This window comes from Anopheles gambiae, chromosome 2, assembly GCF_943734735.2.
Source record: "Anopheles gambiae chromosome 2, idAnoGambNW_F1_1, whole genome shotgun sequence".
Classification (NCBI taxonomy): Eukaryota; Metazoa; Arthropoda; class Insecta; order Diptera; family Culicidae; genus Anopheles; species Anopheles gambiae.
The window spans coordinates 48,857,127-48,878,119 of NC_064601.1; the positions used below are offsets into that span (position 1 = coordinate 48,857,127).

Below are 20,993 nucleotides of genomic sequence, written 5' to 3' on the forward strand. Positions count from 1 at the left end.
AAAATATAATTTAATTTTGGCGTCTTTTTAATATTGCAGTACATTTAAGAAACCCTCGTCAAGGAAAAATAAGATAAATTCCTAAATGTTTCGGAAACAAAATCATCAAAATCGTCGAAACCAATAAATACAATTCAGCCCTCAAAGAACTACACAAAAAATTGTTAAAGAGCAATGTGTAACAAGAGGCAAATGTAAATTGGAAAAGATTTAAGATGGTTTGAAAAATTGAAAAGTATTGTGAGGAAATGAAGTAAGAGACAATTATTATCGAACAATACTAGACAAAACCATCACAAAGACAATTTAATAACTCCATTTCTTCTTGTTGTGATTGTGCGCTGATTAGAAAAAGCATCAAACAATATATTAGGGTTTTGATTTTTAAAATATTCCATCTAAATTTGAATTCAAATGTATAGGTTATCCCCATTATCGACATGAAAACAGTTATAAGTTTAAAAATGAAATAGCTGCCGAAGATATATTAGATACACCGTCATTGCTGATACATCTAATTAATTTCTAGCCAATTTAATAAAAGCTAAAGCATAAAACTTAACTTTCTCTTCGACCAGTTGCAGATTAACAAGAGTGGAGGTCCTAGGCGGTTACACGAATGTAGCTCTTTCTGATGTGTCGAGCGAGAAGTTGTGTGCTTTTTTCGGGGCCCCTAAAGACAAGCGTGCTGCTCAATCCGCTGCTCCTGTCTTTAACGCTTTGAAGTCAGGATGTAAAAACAAATTTTACTCAAATATTTCGTTTCTCCATAAATCACTAATGCAAGATTGAATTGAAGGAAATTTTAAATGTCCTCTATCCTTTTTGACCTTATTTCAATTAGTAATTTAACTGATTCCAAAATGTTTCATATAAAGTCTGTTCCCGAGTTACGCGGTTCTCTACTTACGCGGATTTCGAGATACGCGGTTTTTCTAAATTTGACAGATCAAACGTCAAATCAATATCATTTACTTCAAGAGCTGTCCAATGCAGTATAAATTGCATTTTTGTTAATAAATTTAATCCACTTATAAGACAAAATTATCAGAATGTTTGCCACAAATCGTATCAAATAAGTGATAAAGTGTATAAAAGTACTAAATTTAATAAAAAATATCTAGTTATCAATTGTATTTTGGCCGAAAACCGCGAAATTCGACATACGCTGATATTCAAGTCACGCGGATTCCTTGGGAACGCACAAACCGCGTAACTCGGGAGAAGATTGTACTGTTACTTGAAGAAAGTTACTTGAATAATACGATAATAATGTTGAAAATGTTAAGACAAACTATAGTTGTTAAATTATTGTTTTCGATAAAATCAAATAATAATTTTATACTCTTGACTACTTATGCAATACAATTAGTATGGGAAACTCGGTTATTTCCGTCGTTTTAGCTATTTTAAACATTTAGCAAAAATGCTGTTAATTTGGCATTTAACAATTGTTGGAGAAAATTATGAAGGTTTGACATTTTAAATTACAATTTTGTGTAAGTCAAATTCGCTTAACTTGGGGAAAGACTGTATACCTATCTCAACTCAAAAGGTGGGTTACAAAAAAGAAGAATAAGTAAGTTCAAAGCACACACGAGACTATGTAATTAGATAGTAATAAAAATAATACTTTTTCATGAGTAGCAACATACGTATTTAAAAAGAACACAAATATGCATTATAATGCAAAGTTTTGATGTTTATTCGAAATGCGCGCTTTTCGTTCGGTTCTTCTATTGCATAAATTCTTAGCCTAACAGTAAACAGAAAAAGAATGGCTATACTTTTTTGCTTTTCAATTATTATTTCATGCCGTCAAATTATCCTGTAGTCTATTTTTCTTAAAAGTTTTGCTTCTCTAATACCGTTAGAAACACTACGTCGAGTTCAATTGAAGAAATACATGATAAAATTCTTTTCTAGTCCGAAACCGCTCCCTACCTACATCATACGACTGTTCTCGCACAAAATATACCGCCATTCTATTCCGTTATACTACCTACGATGCACTAGTTTGGTCGCATTTTTTTTTTCTTCTTTTGTATGAATATAATTGTACCATTGCTTCAAAAAGCCCAACCGCCTGATGGCGAGATATGCGATCGCCGGGCTCATTCATGTTACTGACTGGAGCACGGAAATGTACTTTATATTTGCACTTTGCGTTTTGCACACCCTCAATCGAAGGCTTGTACGAGGAAAGGATGGATATGATTTAAAAGACTTAATAGTAGATTGTATCCTGATTGTACTATCAGTATTCTATCTGCAAGTAGAAGATTGGTGGTGGTTCTTGATTGGCACGAAACATTCACGGTTGTTCGTTTTCACTGTCGCAGGTGTGTTAATAGTACTGATGTGGTGAGTAATTCCCATGTAAAAGTTGGCTCATCGTCTGGTTGTTGCTATGGAGCCGAGAAAGCACGCATGACGCCAAGCGTTACCTCGTGGGCCATCCGTTCTCCAGCGACCCATTCACAAGAGCGTTGCTAGCAGCAGTGTGGTCACAACGATAAGCATATGGCCAAGTACGACTTTCCTAGTCGAGGTGCCATCGTTGGTCCACTTCAGTCCAGAATAGTTAATGTTTGGAACGTTTTGTTCTACAAGAGAGAATGTTGAATGAGTTTATGTTCCATAAATAGCGTTAAGTTCTCGTGTCCAGCACAAGGAATTGGTTGCTGTCTAATGCAAAATAAACAAAAAGAAAAATAATCGACTCACATAACAACATAGGAGAGTATTGCGGCACACACACTGGTACGTGGAGATTAGGATAGGAAAGGAGAATTGTTCCAGGGTGGAACGATTCAACAAAAAATTAAAGCACTCATAAGGTGACAGGAATAACGGATTCTAGAAAAAATAAGGTTAAATAATAAGAATTAGCGATAATATGGAATGGTTCCACAAGAAAATATGATCAATCCCTTTTTTCCCTCTCTTATGGATGATTCGGTTCGTGGGGCACTTACCGAACAGGTTTAGTCGAGCCTCGGCTTGCCCAACCTTGTTGGTCGCCTTGCACACGTAGTCACCGTAATGCTCTGCGGCCACAGAATGAATCTTTACCACGGACGTGGTTACATCGTCCGGCGAGCCAATCTGCGAGATGCTGTACGAACCGCCGTTATGGATTTGTTTGCCATCGCGGTACCAGGAGATGGCGGGAGCAGGAAAAGCCTGCACCACACATTCCACATCGATGTCGTAATCGAGCGCCTGCGCTACCTTCGGCCGTGGCACACGGATAACCGGCGCAAACTCCACCTCGAGCGTGATCGTTTTCGTGTCCGCACGGCCCACCCCGTTGTCTGCCGTGCAATAGTACGTGCCACGGTCCTCCCGACGCAGTCCGTTCAGTCGCAGCTCGTTGCCGGTATACGTTTGGCCGCCGATGGGCAGGATAGCGTTATACTCGCGCCTCCAGCTAATGGTTGGACGCGGGTAGCCTTCCGCACGACACACCAGCTGGGCATCTTCACCCTCCGCCTTGGTCAGTGTGTTGGTGTGCTGATTTTCAAGCAGCATCGGCGGATGTCTCACCTGCAGTTCGACGGTTTTGGTGATTTTGCTTGTACTGTTTACCTGTATCTGGCACTCGTACAACCCAGCATCTGTGTTGACGATATCGTGAATCTACGGTGAAAGGCGAACAAAATGTTACGACTGATCAAACGTTTCTAAATTTTGGGCGATTTTGTGTATTTGTACCTCCAGCACATAGTTGGCTGCATTGTTCTCCTTGGTAAAGTTGAGCCGGAACCGATCTTCCGTCACGGCCAGCTGTACACCGAGCGAGATGATGTTGCTTTCCTTCGTCCGATCGCGATTGCTCTTCTGCCAGCCGACGATGTAGTTCTTCACATTTGCGATCGAACAGTTCAGCGTCACTTGCTCGCCAATGTCTTTGATTTGCTCCGGGCTGATAAAAACGATGCTCGGGCTGGCGGTGGACGCCTGCTGTGCGTTCGCTGCGGGAAGGAAGGTGAGAAGAAGACACATTAAGCGAAATGCGACTCGTACGCGCCCCATACCGCACATAATCGCCGAATAAATCCGGTTGATAAGAGGGGTGCTCGACTGCTGGGCCGCGCTGATACCACGGTTAGGGGAAAACGACGGTACGGCACTTACACAGCGTCAACGCCACGCTCAGCAGCGTAATAATGAGAAGCAAATTCATTCGTAGCAGCCACATCCTTGGCAGGGGCGAACGGAACTGTGCGACACGGTGCCAGACACTGCGCACTCGAGACGAGGTTGTTGTATGCGTGCGTTATCCTGTTCGTGGGGTTCTGCTGCCTGCCTCCCTCCGCAGGATGCTTGATTTGGCGATTCTGCACGACCTGTGTCGCAGGTACTTAGGAAAGCAGACACGCTCTCTGCTGGAACAAAACAGATCACAGATAAGGCAATCAATCACTGTGGAGCGAAATCCGTGAGCAAACGCCGAAACTCTGTCAACAAGAACTTACGCGCTTCGTAGTAAAAAAAATCACTGCAAACTTCCTTGCGCTCCTTTGAGGCGAACGAAACTGGCGGCGAATTGTAATTCACTTTCTAACAACTGTCCGGCAGCAAAACGCACCTGCACACGCAAACGGCACAGCAGAAAATGAAACAATTCCACGAAAAGCATGGAACGCGCGGCATCCTCACCAATACACAGGCACCACGCAACCGGCCGATAGAGAAAGAGCGCACGATCATGTTCTCTTTGCAGGGAAAGTGAGAGAGCAAGCACGGGAGATGGAACTTAGAAACAAACACACACACATACACACATAAGCACGTATACAACCCCGTCTGGCTGGAAGGATGCTGTGCGTCGTATCGATTGCACGCACACTTCCGCAACCCGGTCGAAAGAATGTAGTGAGATAGCGGTTGCTATGGAAACGCGTGTACCTGTTTCTCTTGCGAGAGAAGAATTCTGGCCGTTGTTTGGCTATCTAAAGGCCGGGCTACATTGATCGTACTCGCAAGTGTAATTTCGATTTTCACTAGCGCATCTGGCGGCCGCTGACCGAAGCATTTTGCCAAACAATTTGAGGCTGCTCCAGAAAATACGTAATTTTTCCATATTTTTCACTTTAACTGGACTAGAAAAGCTATGCAATTGATAGATGAATATGTTGTTCACGTATTTCAGCCATTTTCGCATCAAAAAACGGTGAAAAAACTACTTAAATTTGAGATCCGGCACGACCATTCCCTTGATGACCAAAAAAAGCTTCCACCAGCCGCCGCCAGATGCGCTAGTGAAAATCGAAATTACACTACGGAGTACGATCAATGTAGCCCGGCCTTAACATTTTTCTATCGCTTTTGTGGTCTCGCTTTATTCGACCTGTTTTAAGGCCGGGCTACATTGATCGTACTCGCACGCGTAATTTTGATTTTCACTAGCGCATCTGGCGGCGGCTGACCGAAGCATTTTGCCACACAATTTGGAGCCGCTCCAGAAAATACGTTAATTTTCCATGTTTTTTACTTAAATCGGAGGAGAAAAGTTTTGTAAAACGTAGATACACATGTCTTGCACGCATTGCATCCATTTTTGCAATGGAAAACGATGGAAAAACTACTTAATTTTGAGATCCGGCAGGTCCATTCCCTCGATGACCAAAAAAAGCTTCCACCAGCCGCCGCCAGATGCGCTAGTGAAAATCAAAATTACGCTTGCGAGTACGATCAATGTAGCCCGGCCTTTAGAGTTTTAAATTCCATTCACCCTCTCACACACATACACACACACATACGAAAGGTTCTCTTTATCGCATCCAATGGACCGGTTACAACTTAAATCTTTCCGCTCTGCTCTTCCCCGCTTCTATTGCAGGCGTTCGTTCGCTCTTACACCAGTGCACCAAAGGAAAGTGAAAAACCTGTTTCCCATTCACACATACACTCGCGCACACCCCCCTTTACAGGCGGTAGAACCGTTTCCAAGCGATGCATGAAACGGTGCAGCTTATCCTACATTAGAGCGGGTGTCGTCACCCATTATTCTTTCGCCCAATGCATTGTACCCCGCGCCAGCATTACCCTTTTCCGTTGCAGGAGGGATTTGGTTCCTGACGCCATTGCTGGTGCTGTACTGTGATGTAACCCACACCCGCTCATCCTTATAATTTACACGCATCCCTGGCTGCGTCCCTCCCGTTGAAGCCTAGGGGACGGGGACAGAGAGGTAGGGGTTTGCACGTTTCAAACAAGGCCGACAATGTTTGGAAGCCATACAAACGAAATGCCAAACATAAACGATCTCTTTGCAGGTAACGGCACACACTCAAGCTCGCCACGGTGCAAGAGATTTGACAATTGCAGGGTTTGAGTGGGTAGAGAAGCTGCCGGCACTTGTGAAACCGGGAATACCACACAAGTCATGCCCCGTTCCAGTGCTTCAGACGAGACTTCAGAACAATTGTTGGGATTTTACTGTGAGCTGGTGAGAGATCCTTGCATTGTCTAGCAGTCGGGCTTCGTCGGTTATGAAAAGTCATTCTGTGAGTGTTTTAGGCGTATGTTTTCGTTTTTTCATATGTAAATATGATGAACATAAATTATTCGCTGTGAACATGCAGGAAGCGTTAATTCCGTGCATTCCGTTCAAGGGCCCCTTCATATTTAAAATTATCCCTTAATTTTTGCTTTGAAAAGTAAAAAAGTTACTTCATAGTTTAATGTTTTGCGCGGCTAAACATTAATGAAAGATTAGGCCCCTGAAGGTAGGCAATTTGATGTTTTAATAAGCACTAAAAACATGTACCAATAAATGTACATAATTGGGAACGACTGGTGACCACATAAACCCGTTCATTCCACAGCCTGATTCTGTACCCTTCTTGTTTTCAAAACTCGTATGGACCAATGACTCCCATAACATTGATAATCCGGATACAGCTGGCTAATGGCCAAGAAGGAAAATAAAAAATATCACCGAATGGAAAAGAATTTATAGCGCATGCTATACATAAATATAAGACATATCCCAAAATAAATTATGAAAACAAATGAATAAAATTCTTTTCTTTTCATCTCTACAACTCTTTCAATAAATAATAGAAATAACATTATCTAACATTATCAATTTTATACGAGTTCTGAATGAATGTGTTGGTGAGTATTACAATTATTATACTTATTTTATAGTTAACAACATGCTAAGTATATTTTTTAACTATGGCTTTCTTACAATTCACGTGCTTAAAATAAAATGCACTTAAATTTTTAAATTAAAAGAAAAAGAAGCTCATGAATATGAAACGATACTGCAAACACTCTATCAACAGCAATGAAATGAAACGGTTATGGGATGCCGTTGAGACGCCTCAGCATTATCATCCACGCCAAGAATGAACCATATCAAAAGCTCTCTAAGTACACTACACACAAATATCGTCTTCGCTGGCGCCAGCGAGGTGTACTTTAAGCAATGGTTGACTTTTCCCACTTTTCCGCCAGCGAAGGTCCCATTCCGGCTCGTGCATACAAGGGTGTATAGCTTTCGCTAAATGTTGTTATCAACCGACACTACTTCGTTGCGGCAGAGCATGTGGGCGATTATGCGGTGTTTGGTGTCGATTGGCGGCGTTAGCATCAAAAGGCAATAAACTGAACGATTGCTATATAAAATATGTTGCCTGCTGACTCATCCCTGCGGTTGAGGACACTGTAGTAGACGGTTAGAAGTAGGTCATTGATAGTACAGCAAAAAAAACACACATACATACACTTTCGATTAATTTCCGGAAAAGCGTGCACCTTGTAAGCTATTTCCTTCCCGCTTGAGTTTTGCTGCACTAACTTGATCTAAGCTTGAGTAAAAGAAACATTGTCTTTCTCTTTCATCTTTATTTCATTTTTAAAATAATTGACAGCAAACATTATAAAACATTCACCCAAATGCTAACAGAAGTTTAAATTTCCCCGTCATTCATAACATCTCTTCGTATGATCTTTCTGTGCTAACAACAATTAGCTTGCCACACCAACACGCTCCCAGAGCTTCACGTAGTGCCATTCGAGACGCGTCCAAAAGATAATTCACTCTTAAACGGTTGTCTTATTTTCCCGTCCCGTCATGCTGTCAGCGGTTATGTCGTGTTTTCCATTTTTATTCTCATTTCAATCCTGTTGCCCGGTATCATCGCCCAGCAGACGTGCTGGTTTACACAAGCCGGCTAATAGAGAAAAGGCCTGTCGTGTTCGACTGTGGTGATGGTGGTGGAGGTTTTCCTTCCCATTTTCTCACACCCTCTGCCTCCGGGGCGACCTTGGCCCCGACCAACGACGTCCCACTACTGTTAGGATAGGAAACGAGACTATCCCACCACACTAATCTGTCGGTGGTAACAGTACCAGAACGCATTTTCGCACTAGCTCACCCTCACTCGCAAACGAAGGGAGTGTGGTTGACCGTTCGTCGCTTGATGGATGACGTTTGGTGGCGCAAAAATAACATTTTCATCCAGCAAAACCTGACCTCCCAAATTGTGGCCGTCCGCCTCATCCTCTGTCTCTGCTGTGTCAAATACAAACTCATGTCCCTCGCATCTGGTCGGTTTCGCTTTTCTTTTCAAACGGAGCAAAAGAAAAAGGAGCGCCAGAACGCCAGCGAACCATCCGCTTTTCCTCCGTACTCGTTGCTGACTTCCGCGTTCTAGATGTGGCTGGTCGTCGTGCTGGTCCCGGCTGCATGGCGTCGGTTCGGCGTTTCGTGACGTCATTGCCAGACCCAATTCCATCAGTGTGGAGTTGGCTGCACGAACAGGTCAACAGTTAGCAAGTACAAACGATGACGACGCGCTGACTCCCTCGCCTTACTACCCTTTTTTTCAACAACACAACGCTTACACTCATCGTCAAAAATAGTCACAGCGAGGTGTTGTTGAACAATGTTGTAAATTCGTATCGCAAATTGCTACCATTAAAAGTGTGAATGGTTAGTGAGTGTCATGAAGTGCATGATTATCATGAATATTGTAAAATGTTATGTCTGTTGGATTGTAAAGTAGTGTTAACGTGAATTTTATGGCTGAAAATTTATAACTGAGTGAAAAATGTACTTGCTAAAAAACTACGATTTTGCAATTTAGTAGTTTTGAAAGATTTGAAAAAGTGTCATTTTTTACGACTTTTTCGCAAAACTGACGTATGTGTTTTATGATTACTTATGACATGTTATGACAGATATATTTAACATTTTAAATTTATTTTTAAAATAATAATAATTTTATAAAAACAAATTTAAGAAAAAAATATCTTTTTCTTCGTCTTGTATTTAGTGCACCGTCCTACGCCAGCCTATATAGACTTTCCAGACTTATTCAGTACCACGCGGATAGTCAATGCTTGACGTTATTTAATCATACGAGTTGACGATTGTATGTCTAAATAGTACAAAACAACTATATATCTACTTCACATCTTAACTATATGTCTACTTAATACTAACGTACATTAAAATCAAAATATCTCTATATATTTAATATAGAATATTCTATATAATTATGTAAAACATAATATACTATATAATATTCTATATAATTATGTAAAACATTTGGTTGTATATGCACAATATTTAGTAAACAAAACCTTTGGGATATCTAACTTATCAACAAACTCAACGAAACTTTTCATATAACAAATGCGTATGCTTTAAAATCGTTATAATATAAATTTAAGGAATAATTTAATAAATGTTTTATTAACTATCTAAATTTAAAAAAAAATGTGTCAAAGTCTGTGAGATCATTGAAAACCAAATTCTTTTTTTCCCCGTATAGATTTGCCATTAACCTTCATTATTTGACATCTTTTCGGTAATTGCAATAATGCAGAATAACACACTAAATTACTCAAAATAAAATACAATAAATAAAATAAAATAAAATAAAATTTCAATCTTGCAATCATGATCAATTATATGTATTCTCATTTACAACTTCTACAACTACATCACAACAAGCGCAACTGCTTTGAACATCACTGTAACGCGCTTCTGATGTTACACAATCGATCCGAACCCATCCCAGGCTCATGCTCTTCAAAGCCCGCCCACCCCGCAAATGTAATATCACTGCGCTCTAACCGAACCTCCCACCCCATACGCGCTGACCGCGCACACCCAATACCCCGCCCCATCCACCGCTACCATCACCACCCACGAACTCAGCCCAAACGTCAGCAATCGCACAAACAGTAATGCGTTTATTCAGCGTTTAGCCGTTGCTCCGTCGCTCGTCGACATCGAGTCAAACCGAACCCACCGAACTCGGCGAACGCAACGGCACCGCCGTTTGAATCGGGGAACTTTGGCGCAATTCAGTCTGCTTCTAGAATTCAACCCGTGCGGACGATCTGTCCCGTTCGCCTTTTCGCGCGTCATCGCATTAGACGCCTGCCAGCTGCGAGCAACCGTGCATACGGAGCGGGCGGTGCATCTCTGATCGTTGCATTGTGCGGTAATAATTACGATCACGATCGTTGCAAAGATTGCAGCTGACATTGACATTGTGCGTTGTCCGTTGCATCGAAGACGGCCGCGCTTACGCGCCAAGTGTTTGGAGCGGGGGGAGGAAGGAGCGATCGTGTGCATTGCAGCCGCGTTGGAGATCACTCGCAGGAATTAGTGGCGCGATTTACAATGGCATGTGTTTAAATGTCGGTGGTCTGCTACCGCTGTGGATTTGTGTATAAATAAAGTGTCAAAATACGAGTGAGCAAGGAAAATCTCCCGGAAAACAATTTATTACATCCTTCGCCTTCTTCGTACGGTCGATTGCAAAAATGCAACGACGGAAAATTGGCTTCCAAGCCGGACTAGGATCCATCCTGGGTAAGCGAGACCGTGAGCGCCGTGACCGTTAGCTAATTAAAGTGTAACTCAAATAACATACACACACATACACACACATATTGCTTGTGCCGTACATCATCTACGGCAAATCTAATTCGCCCGCGAGTGAGATTAAGATCACATTCCATACACATGACTGCCGGCTCCTACCGTCGCCGTTACACCGTGCTGCTTCCATCGATCCCGGACTTCGATCGAATCACGACGCGATAAATTGCGCGCCTCCACCAGCGCCGCAGAGAACATAAATTTTCCAGTGCCGATCCAGCGCAGCGTAGCAGTCACACGATTAGAGCTATTTTCGGCTCACATTTAACGTCCGTTTAATGTGTTTTCATTCACCAGCATGCGCGAGCGCTGCCTGTGGTACGGCAGTTTTTTAATGGATTTTTTATTCAAAAGTTCTGAGTGCCTGCGGAAGGGGGGGGGGGATGTTGGGTCGGAAATTTGGGAGTGCTTGGTTAAGCCAGCAGTCGTAGCAGTGATTTCCGTTCCGGGCAGATGACCCCATGCCGACCTCACTCCAGAGCAGATTTCATCCAATACCATATGCCCTCCGTGGCGTCCTTCCGCGAGAGGAAGGTTCAAGTGCGAACCGGAACGGGGGAAAAATGTATTTAAAAAAAAGTGGTAAAGAAGAAGGGAAAAACGGATCAACATCTCAGTTCATGAATCATGTTGCCTCGGAACAGCGTCGTTACTGTTTGCAGGATAAATTTAGATTTTCCAACATTACGCCTTCAAGGCTGATATTGACGAAATCGAATGCGATCGGAAGTTAACGTTGTAATGGCGTCTTTTTTTTTGTACATCAACATACCAAAAGCTTGAAGAAGTGGGAATTCTACGTTTACAACAGAGTGTAATGATTACAGCGCGAAAAAGAAGAATTCCAGTACAAAAACGCCACATTATGCACTATCTTGGTGACCAAATTTACACAATTCAGTCCTTCTAGCAGTTTTTGCTTTGTTTACACACTAACAAGCGAAAAACATTCCAAATAATCTGCGCCGAGCGGGCTGAGGCCGTTTCCCACAAAAGCGATGTTCGTTGACAGTATTTTTCTAGTGGTTGGATTATTTATTTACTTTATCCAAATCGGAACGCATCGCATAATGGCCACAACAAAAGGGGTCTCTGCGGGGTTCGTATACTTAAAAGATCAGTGTTTTAAGATCCCCGTTGGCTTGCTGCTAAATGCAAAGCACGCGTACACATTTTCGAACGCCAGCAACATCTTGAGCGCGTTTCCATATCCGGAGTACGCGCGCGCGCTCGGCATCGGAAACGATTGACAGTTTTGCTGTCAGGCGTAGGCCAGCGAATCGAAGCGCCGATCTGTTGCCCAAAAGGCAACAGATTAGAACGGTTCGTTCGAGGCGGCGTGTTACGTAGGTGTCTTGAGAACAGCGATCGTACAGGGCTGAACAATGTAAGTCGAAGCCGTTCAATCATGCACGTATGGATACGAACCGATGATCCAAACGTGGTCTGGAGCAGCCCCACACTCTCTTCATCGTTCGCTAATTGGTTCGTTCGTTGGGGCGTCGGATCGTTCTTATGTGTGTTCCGTGTACTTTTTTGCCAAGTTTTGTGATCATAATCATTGAAAACAACCTTCTCGAATTTTAAAAATTCTATTCAACCATTCAATGCCAAATGCGGAATTCGAGCTGGTTCTAGTATCCAAACACCAAACTTGGTTTAGATTATTGCCGCCCCAAAAGCTAGATTAATGCCGTCCTAATGGAGCGTTCGCTATGGGATCTTCCCGTGCGCTAAATGGCCGTACAAATTGAACGTTAAAAATACCGCATTTCGCCGCATCCATTCCAGAAGCAGCAGCAGCAACAGCACTTGTGCGCGTGTTTACTTCTCCACTTTGAGCGCAAAGTGTTGTATCACTTGAAGCGGACGTAAACAGCGTGGTAGTAACAGCGAAACCCACCGCTGTGCGCCGCAATCGATCGTTAGATCTTGAACTTGAATTCCTGCGTACGCTTCCCTTCTGCTTCTTCTACTACTTTGGCTCGCAGTTACACCTCCAGCAGTTGGGCCAGCGCAGTGATCGAAGGGCCATCGGCTTCCTACTTGTGACCCAGAGGGTACCAGAATAGGAAGACAAACAGCAACCGCATCATCTTCCGCACTATGCTCAAAGACTCGATAGCAAAAAAAAAAAAAAACGCCGGAGTGGACTGTTCCGGAAGGAACGGAAACGATCAATGCTTTCGCGAGGTGACACTTTGTACCCCAGACGGGACCAGCTTGTAAACTGGAGCCACCACAAATGCCTACACAAAAGCAGCGCGTTGGGCGTTACTAACGACCGACCATCTGGCTGCGTTCCATTCGTCCTTGATGTAATGCGAACAATGTGAAGGACAACATTGCGTAAGCCTTAGTAACACGCTGGGAGCGTTCTTTTCCCACCAACGGATCACACATGGGTAAGAAGATGTAAGTTAAAATGTCCACACTACATAATACGGATAGAATATGGATGGGTAAAAGGCAAAGTTTCTTCGTTTGTCTCCGTTTGAAGATCAATAAATTAAACTACAGCCACCACCACTTGCTCTCTCTCTCTTTTGATACCACTCGATGGGTGAGAAAAGTCTCAGACACAGAAGCTGTATAAGAAAGCTACTCCGTCTTTGCGTCTGTCCGTCTGTGCGTGGGGTTCCGACAACAAACAAACTGTTATGAGAGCATCCAACATGTGTACATCGTTCCAGGGTCCACGAAAGGAGGGAGGTGAAGGTGGGGTTTGCTTATCCGAGTGAGTGATGGAAGGAGAAAGAACGAGATAAATGGCAGATGGAAAATGGAAAGCCCTAACCACGGGCAAAAAGAGAGCAATGAAAAAAACAGCGAGAAAAGTGTGTCCGTTTTTCATTCGCATTTTGCGAAGTTTTTCTTTCTTTTTTGGGGAGTTTTCCCGGAGCTTGGCTTCGGTTTCCCATCCACCCACTACTCACGACTCAGCCTGCATGGGGATCAGCTCTTTATGGCGGGTAGAATAGCTGGCGCCATGCCGGCAGCGTCCGCGCGTCGGCGGAACCGTTCTCGCAACCAACGTGACGCCCAGACAAGATGAAACGACGGCGACGCGGTTTTCCGTTACATTTTTGGGGCATAGACCATTTGCAACAAAAACACCCATTTCGCGCCACACCAACCCACTCACACACAGACACACAATAAGCGCTTCATGGATGCGTTGCTATTAAGGGCAGCAATTCAATTAAATGTCAAACCCTCCCACGGCGAGCCGAAGATGCAACACTTTTCTGCCGGGTTTCTCCGATCTTGCCCAGGGTCACTGGCACTGGCAGCGATCAAGCGTTACGGGCGAAGATGGATAAGATTTGCTCTAATTAAGACGAGGGGGAGGAGAGGGATAGGGGTGATGCTTTTGGGCGGCCAGGAGATTCCGAGAGATCATTGGGTAAACTATCTCCAGACGGGCGCATTTGCCTGGGGAATTTGATTAATATGGCATTACGAACAGCGGCGACGGCGGAACCGGGTTTGATGAATTACATCTTAAAGCAATTACTGTGCGTTAGCGCTGGACCTTTGGCTTAGGATTGTGTCTATGTGTGTGAGTGTTTGGCGTATAAATCAAATTGTTTCGCAGTGAGCAATGTCGCTGGTTCAGGGATAGGAAACAAAATGTGGTACCACTTATCCGCTGTGAATCATTCTTAATTCAACTCCGATAAGTGCACAGCGGATACTGCGTAGTAGAAGTGGGAGTGTCTTTCTATGACTCGGCATGTTAACCACCGATCAATCAGACACTAGAGACGATCTCTTGGAAAAGTGTATGATATAGTGTATGATCGAAGTCGAATTATTTTATTCAGTGGTCGGCAAAGTACCGCCTGCGACCTGTATTATTTCGACTGGCAAGAACATTTTACAATTCGAATTACAATTTCATTGAGTCAACCCAGTAAGATGTAACGATAGCATTTTTATTACACTTATTGAGAATTTTACTTCTTAAGACAAGGGTTATTCACTGTTTATAAACTAAACAACACAAGTTCCAATGCTCTAATGATAGTTTGCAAGAGGAACACAATACATTTACTTGAATAAAATCTTTCGAATGAATTAAGCATTTTCAATTTTAATGGGCCAAAAGGTGTTCAAAGATGGTGAGGTGTCAAAAACAACCTAATGTAGTAAAGAAGCTTTTCAAAGATTGTTTTTTTTTAATTAAGGTAACTGTGAAAATTACCTCTGAATAAGTCCTCAGGCATATGCAAACAATATTTGCATTATTTTCATTTTACTTATTTTATATTATTGAACAAAATGATTTCCATCTCAAATAAAGCTATTTTTGAAGCAACAGCTTTCGACTTTGAACGATTAGTACTGCTGTTAGCATATTTGAATAAAAATTAATAAAAATGGAATAAATTCAAATTTATTTATCCTTTCATTTAGTATAGTTGAAATTACGTTGAATTTGAGTTAAGTAGTAAAGTTTCTCGTTATGTTTTAACATATGTCTAAATAATTGCAGTGAGCACGTAGTTTTAATCAAAACTAACTTTATGTGTCAGGAGGGACGAGGTCGTTAAAGCTTAATATTTGTTTGGCTTATTATTTTTTTGAAAATAAAAACACCGTTTAGAATTGTAAAAACTGGTACCTTTAATTGCTTCAATCATTTAACAACGTTTTTGTTAAGTAAGTCTACCAACCCCTGATTGAACATAATCCTTCAAAAAATTAGAATTATCTACAAAAATTTATGTCTATCACGTGCAGAATGTGAAACAACACATTAGCAGCATACAAATCATATCGGTGTCATGCATATCTTCTACTTTGGCCATAATCCATCACCTTCCAACTCGTCACAAACAAGACGAATGGGCTGTAAAAGCATGAACTCGCGCAAGCTATCATTAGGGTCGTTAATAACGAAATTAGTTTACAATCTTCACTCTTCACTGCCCCTCGTCACCGTTTACGTAAAGGGAACACGCGAATCACACGCGCCACACACCGCAAGAAACATTGCAACCAAATCCCCCCATCACCACGAACATCTTTGCGCAAATCATCGTCTCTGCGGTGCAAAAGTCCATGTGTGTGTGTATCTGTGTGTGTGGTATATTTGGGTTTTCCATCGCATATCGACACTCCCAGCTATCGATAAAAACGGCCCGACCCGATGGTGTTTACCGCACGTTGTCGGTTCGCGCGTTATTCGATATCCTCTCGTCCACAATCCATCCGGCTTGCCGGCTCCGTGGTCACGGAATTCGCCTGATGGCGCATATTTTCCACCGTCCTCCGTACTGTAATGGATTTGTGGATAAGATAGAAACATTTCCGCGATCAACTATCAATTTTCCACCAGCACTGCGCCACCGATGCACGAGCCGTTTCAATGTTTGTAATGCTGGTCGTTGATACAACATGACGCCCTACATAGGGAGCGGCTGCCTGTAACGTTCTTCTCTTTGGTTTTCGAAAACCCCAAAACCCATTAACCTAAACACAACGCGATGCCTGAAGCAAAACAAGCGCCCGGGATGGTACAAGATTTGTTTGTAGTTCGTTCCAACAACGGGTTCGTTGCATAATGCTCGGCAATCGGATCGATCGACGTCCGGTGTGACGTGCGGATTCGTCGTTCGCTCATCATCTTCCTCCGAAAACACACACACACTCACACATCCTGCATTTCTTTGTGCTTGTTTTGTTTACAATTCTAAATCCCGCACTTTCTTTCTCTCGGCTCCATTTCATGCGGCGCAGTACTGGGCACCCTTTTGGCAATGGTTGGACAGTCGGTTGCCAACGAATTTCAAGGAATACGACGATCCAAATGCCAGCAGAGCCGTGATCGTACTCAGGTGAGTCATGGCCTCGTGAATCTCTCATCAATCTCTTCGTAAGTGGCAACGTACCTTTGTTCCTCCTCTTCGCGCAGATCTACGAAGGTACGGATAATGTGCTGATGAAGCGTCTGCAAGCGCTGAGGACGGAAATGCGCGCGAGAACCTCGACGCAGAGTGCCGAACTTGATGCGTATCTGGTACCGATGTACGACGAGCATCAGTCCCAGTACCTGATGGAGGCGGATCAGCGCATTCGGTTTCTGACCGGGTTCACCGGTACGATCGGGGAGGCCGTCGTGCTGATGCGCTCAGCTGCAATCTGGACGGACGATCGCTATATCGAGCAGGCGGATCAGGAGCTAAATTGTGCCTGGCGACTGTTTCGCACCGGTGAGCGACCAACCGTCGCCGAGTATCTGCTCTCGGAACTGTCGCCGGAGGCAAGAGTGGGCGCAGATCCGCAGCTTGTGCCGCACCATGCGTGGAAAGCGCTGGAAACAGAGCTAAGTGCGGACTACATACGGATGGTGCCGATTAACCGCAATCTGGTGGATATGATTTGGGGTGGACGTCGTCCAGCGCCTCGATCCGGTGCCATCAAGGTACATCCGGTACGGTTCGCTGGCGAGCGGTGGGACAGCAAGGTAGCGAGGCTGCGTGCCAACCTGACGGCTATGCGATGCGACGGCATGATCGTGACCTCGCTGACCGAGGTGGCGTACTTGCTGAACTTGCGCGGTAGCGATATCCCTCACGTGCCTGTGTTCAAGGCGTATCTATTGGTAACGCACCGAGAGCTGCTGCTGTACACCAACACGAGCCGGGAGACGCTTGGCTTGAAGAACCACTTGAAAGCTCACTCCTGCCACAACGAAAACTGTGTACAGCTGCGCGACTACGGCGATGTGTGGCGCGATTTGCGCACTCTGGCACAGCACTGGCACCGGCTGCTGGTGCCCGGTGCCGTCGTCTTCGATACCGGAGCCTCGGAAGCCATACATGCGACCCTGCCACGGAACATCGTGTTCGAGCGACCGTCGCCGATTATCTTTCTGCGTGCGCAAAAGAACCAAGTGGAACGGCAAGGCATGCGACAGGCCCACATCCGGGACGGTGTGGCAATGTGCGAAGTGCTGAGTCGGCTGGAGGAGCGGGTGAGTAGACACGGGTGTGCTGCCGTAGCTGCGTCAATTAAAATTTAATTTATTTCTATCATTAAAGCTAGTGGTGCACATATTTCAAGTAATTGTATCGGCTTTACATTACAGTATGGAATGTACTTGACCGTCATTGTTTCAAGGGACTTTTTGCATCATAAATCAATAAAGATGACTAATTAAAGGGGTGATCTTTAGCACATACGTGTCAAGTAAATTAAAGTGGAAGCAATTGGGCTTAAACCTACGCAGGTGTAAAGCCTGACAATGTGCTAAAATTCACACAATCACACAATGTAAACAGATGATAATGATATTCTAACATCGTAACTTCCATTGGATGATCATCGTTATTGTGTGAAACTTTTTTTAGCATGCAATAGTATTTCCCTACCGTTATCGATTGCTGGTTTATGACGCTCTGCTTAAGTAGCATCTCTATCTCGGTAGTCAACAATGTACTCTAACAACATGGTGCCTTCTTCCCTTCTTTAGTTTATTGCCGGTGATCACATCACGGAGTTGTCACTGTCACGCGAAATCGACCACGCCCGCAAGACGCAAAACAACTCGGAGGGAATCGCCTTCCCAACGAGCGTCGCCTACGGTGTACACTCCAGCATGCCCAACTATACCCCCTCGAACCGTACGAATATCGAGCTGTCGGAGGGTATGGTGCTGATCGATTCTGGTGGCCAGTACGAGGATGGTACGACGGAAGTGTCCCGTACGCTTCATCTCGGTGAACCGACAGCGGAACAAATCCGGGCCTATACGAACGTGCTGATCGGTATGATACGATTGTCCATGCTGACGTTCCCGGAGAATCTCAAACCTGCCGAGCTGGATGCACTGGCCCGTGGACCAGTCTGGGGCTCGATGAACGACTATCCGCACGGGACCGGTCATGGTATCGGATCTTACTCGTCTGTTCGGGAATGTAAGTTGGATTTGTTCAAGGCAATGGACACCTTGATCTATGGGATTTATTTTAACATCTGATCTGATTTTTAGCTCCTATCAGCATTTCCTACACGGCCAAACAGAGGTTTACCTTCAAGGAGGGATACTTTTTCTCGAATGGTATGCATGATTATTCTGATCTGATGCAATCGTGAATCGAATGATATTAACATATTTTGATTTTCAGAACCTGGTTACTATAAAAATGGTGCCTTCGGCATTCGACTCGAGAATGTCCTTGAAGTTGTAGACACGGGCAAGATGCATCCAACGGGATACAAATTCCTTGCCTTCCAGGACGTTACACTTGTCCCGTTCGAACAGAAAATGATCGATCGAACTTTACTTAGTGTGCCGGAGGTTGGTTTTAATTTTACAGTGAATTTGCAGCAAAAAATTAATTTTTGTTTGTATAATTTTCCTTTTTTTGTAGAAAAAGTGGTTGAACGATTATAACGCTCGCATCCGGCAGCACGTTGGAAGTGAACTGAAACGAAAGCACAAAATGGACGCCTTCTACTGGATGATGAACAAAACCCGGCACGTGCCAGAGTATGTGACGGAGGCGGACTACAACGGTGTCGCCACCACTCGGCACGATCATTTGTCGATCGCAGGTGCTCTAACGATCGGTTTCCTACTAACACGATTCGTTCTCAACTGAAACTGTTTGCCATACTGTGAGCGTGTCTCAGACACGCTGAAACGGTGCCATTAAATGTTCCATATATATCAACTACACCCCAAACACAATTGCTGCTGAGGGAAGCAGTTCAATTTTAAATTCATTCGAATCAATACACGGCGGGATCAGTTTTTGGTTTGATTTGTGAATGATTTTTGTCTCGAGACCAATCGGCACCCTTCTCTTAAGCCAACTACCGAGTATATCGGCAAACGGCGCACATTGGCACCAAACAGTTACGAGCGTATTTAAAACCAATTTAAAGATAAATTATTTACACCGCATAGATGTTAGCCATGACAAGAATGGAAGGCTACCGGGAAGATAAAAGCTTCTGCGAGAACGAGTGATATTTTATTTATTCTGTTTCATCCATCGCGAACAAACTAAGCACTAAGAATTGTATGTTTAACGATGTAATACAACAATAAACTAGTCTACCGAACAAATGCGCCTATTTGTTTACATATATCGAGACGTGAATGAGTTTTGTTACTTTTTTAACGTTTAAAATAACTGCTTTCCGCGAAGCAATGGACCAGCATGGTAGCAGAAACAGTTACTCTATAGGAGTATGTACAATATCAGCTCCTGGATCGTGGAGGTGTGCGAACCATTGCATGAACAAGACAGAACCAGGCACAGTACTTAAATTGTGATAAGTGCAGTTGCAGTTCTAGGACCAGTATGCGTAGGGCATCGATTCCAGGGCCGCTAATGGTTCAGTATCAGTTGCATAAATGGTATGGGTTGACAATCAGTTCCAGGACAGGTATGTGTTGAGTATCAGTCACAAGTTCATTATGAAGTTAGTTCCATGACAAGCATGAGTTCAGTTATCTAGTTCCAGTTCTGTGTAAGTTCCTGGACTTGAATGAATTTAGCATCTATTGCAAGATCAGCATGGTTTCAAGATGTGATCCAGGGCTGGTATGGGTTCAATATCAGATTCAAGACCGTTATGAAATCAGGATCAGTTTCAGGTAGTTTCAGTTTTAAAACCTATATGGGATTGGATTCATTTCTAGGGCCTGTATCGGTTCTATAAAAGCTCAAGATCGACATTGATTTGCAAATAGTTCCAGGACGGTTATGGTGTCTGATTCAGTTTCTCTTGATGTGTCTATTGGATTTAGAAATAATATTGTCTAAAAAATAACCTAATTATTTGGTGCTCTCTGGAGCGCAACCACGCCTCCGATCCAGCTCCAGTTATTGTTAGTTTGATTGCCCGACCGGCAAAATCAGAATAGCTAGTTCCGCCTGGATTCGTCTCGAATCATCTGGAGTCGGAGTAGCTGGAATTCGAGTCAACCAGAGTCAAAGTCAAACTTAAGTTGGAGTTGCCTGGAGTTGGTCTGTGTCGGGATGGCATTTAATTTCGTTTAGTTTTTTCGTCTTTTGTTTTACACGTGCACTTCGTAAACAGGTCTTTCTTTTTC

The 20,993-nt window shown here is 43.6% G+C and overlaps 2 protein-coding genes across 4 annotated transcripts; one reads left to right on the forward strand and one right to left on the reverse strand.

Annotated features, from left to right (window-relative positions):
- Positions 1-1,677: 1,677 nt before the first annotated feature.
- LOC1273932 (lachesin) lies at positions 1,678-4,640 on the reverse strand. Of its 3 annotated transcripts, none has more exons than XM_312987.6 (5): positions 4,482-4,640; positions 4,141-4,391; positions 3,718-3,977; positions 2,979-3,642; positions 1,678-2,606 (listed from the first exon to the last, which is right to left on the reverse strand). In XM_312987.6, exons 2-5 carry the CDS (start codon positions 4,202-4,204, stop codon positions 2,479-2,481), a joined length of 1,116 nt encoding a protein of 371 aa, XP_312987.6. In that variant the 5' UTR covers positions 4,205-4,391; positions 4,482-4,640; the 3' UTR covers positions 1,678-2,478. The 3 variants fall into 3 exon arrangements, with proteins under 3 accessions (XP_312987.6, XP_061502060.1, XP_003436720.2); XM_061646076.1 differs by having other exon boundaries at positions 4,141-4,386; positions 4,482-4,639; XM_003436672.2 differs by lacking the exon at positions 1,678-2,606 and adding an exon at positions 2,728-2,859 and having other exon boundaries at positions 4,482-4,638.
- Positions 4,641-10,212: 5,572 nt separating this feature from the next.
- LOC1273933 (xaa-Pro aminopeptidase 1) lies at positions 10,213-20,000 on the forward strand. Its single transcript, XM_312988.6, has 7 exons — positions 10,213-10,849; positions 16,664-16,761; positions 16,839-17,900; positions 18,399-18,843; positions 18,918-18,986; positions 19,054-19,226; positions 19,300-20,000. The coding sequence occupies exons 1-7, from the start codon at positions 10,801-10,803 to the stop codon at positions 19,528-19,530; spliced, it is 2,127 nt and encodes a 708-aa protein (XP_312988.6). The 5' UTR covers positions 10,213-10,800; the 3' UTR covers positions 19,531-20,000.
- Positions 20,001-20,993: the final 993 nt, after the last annotated feature.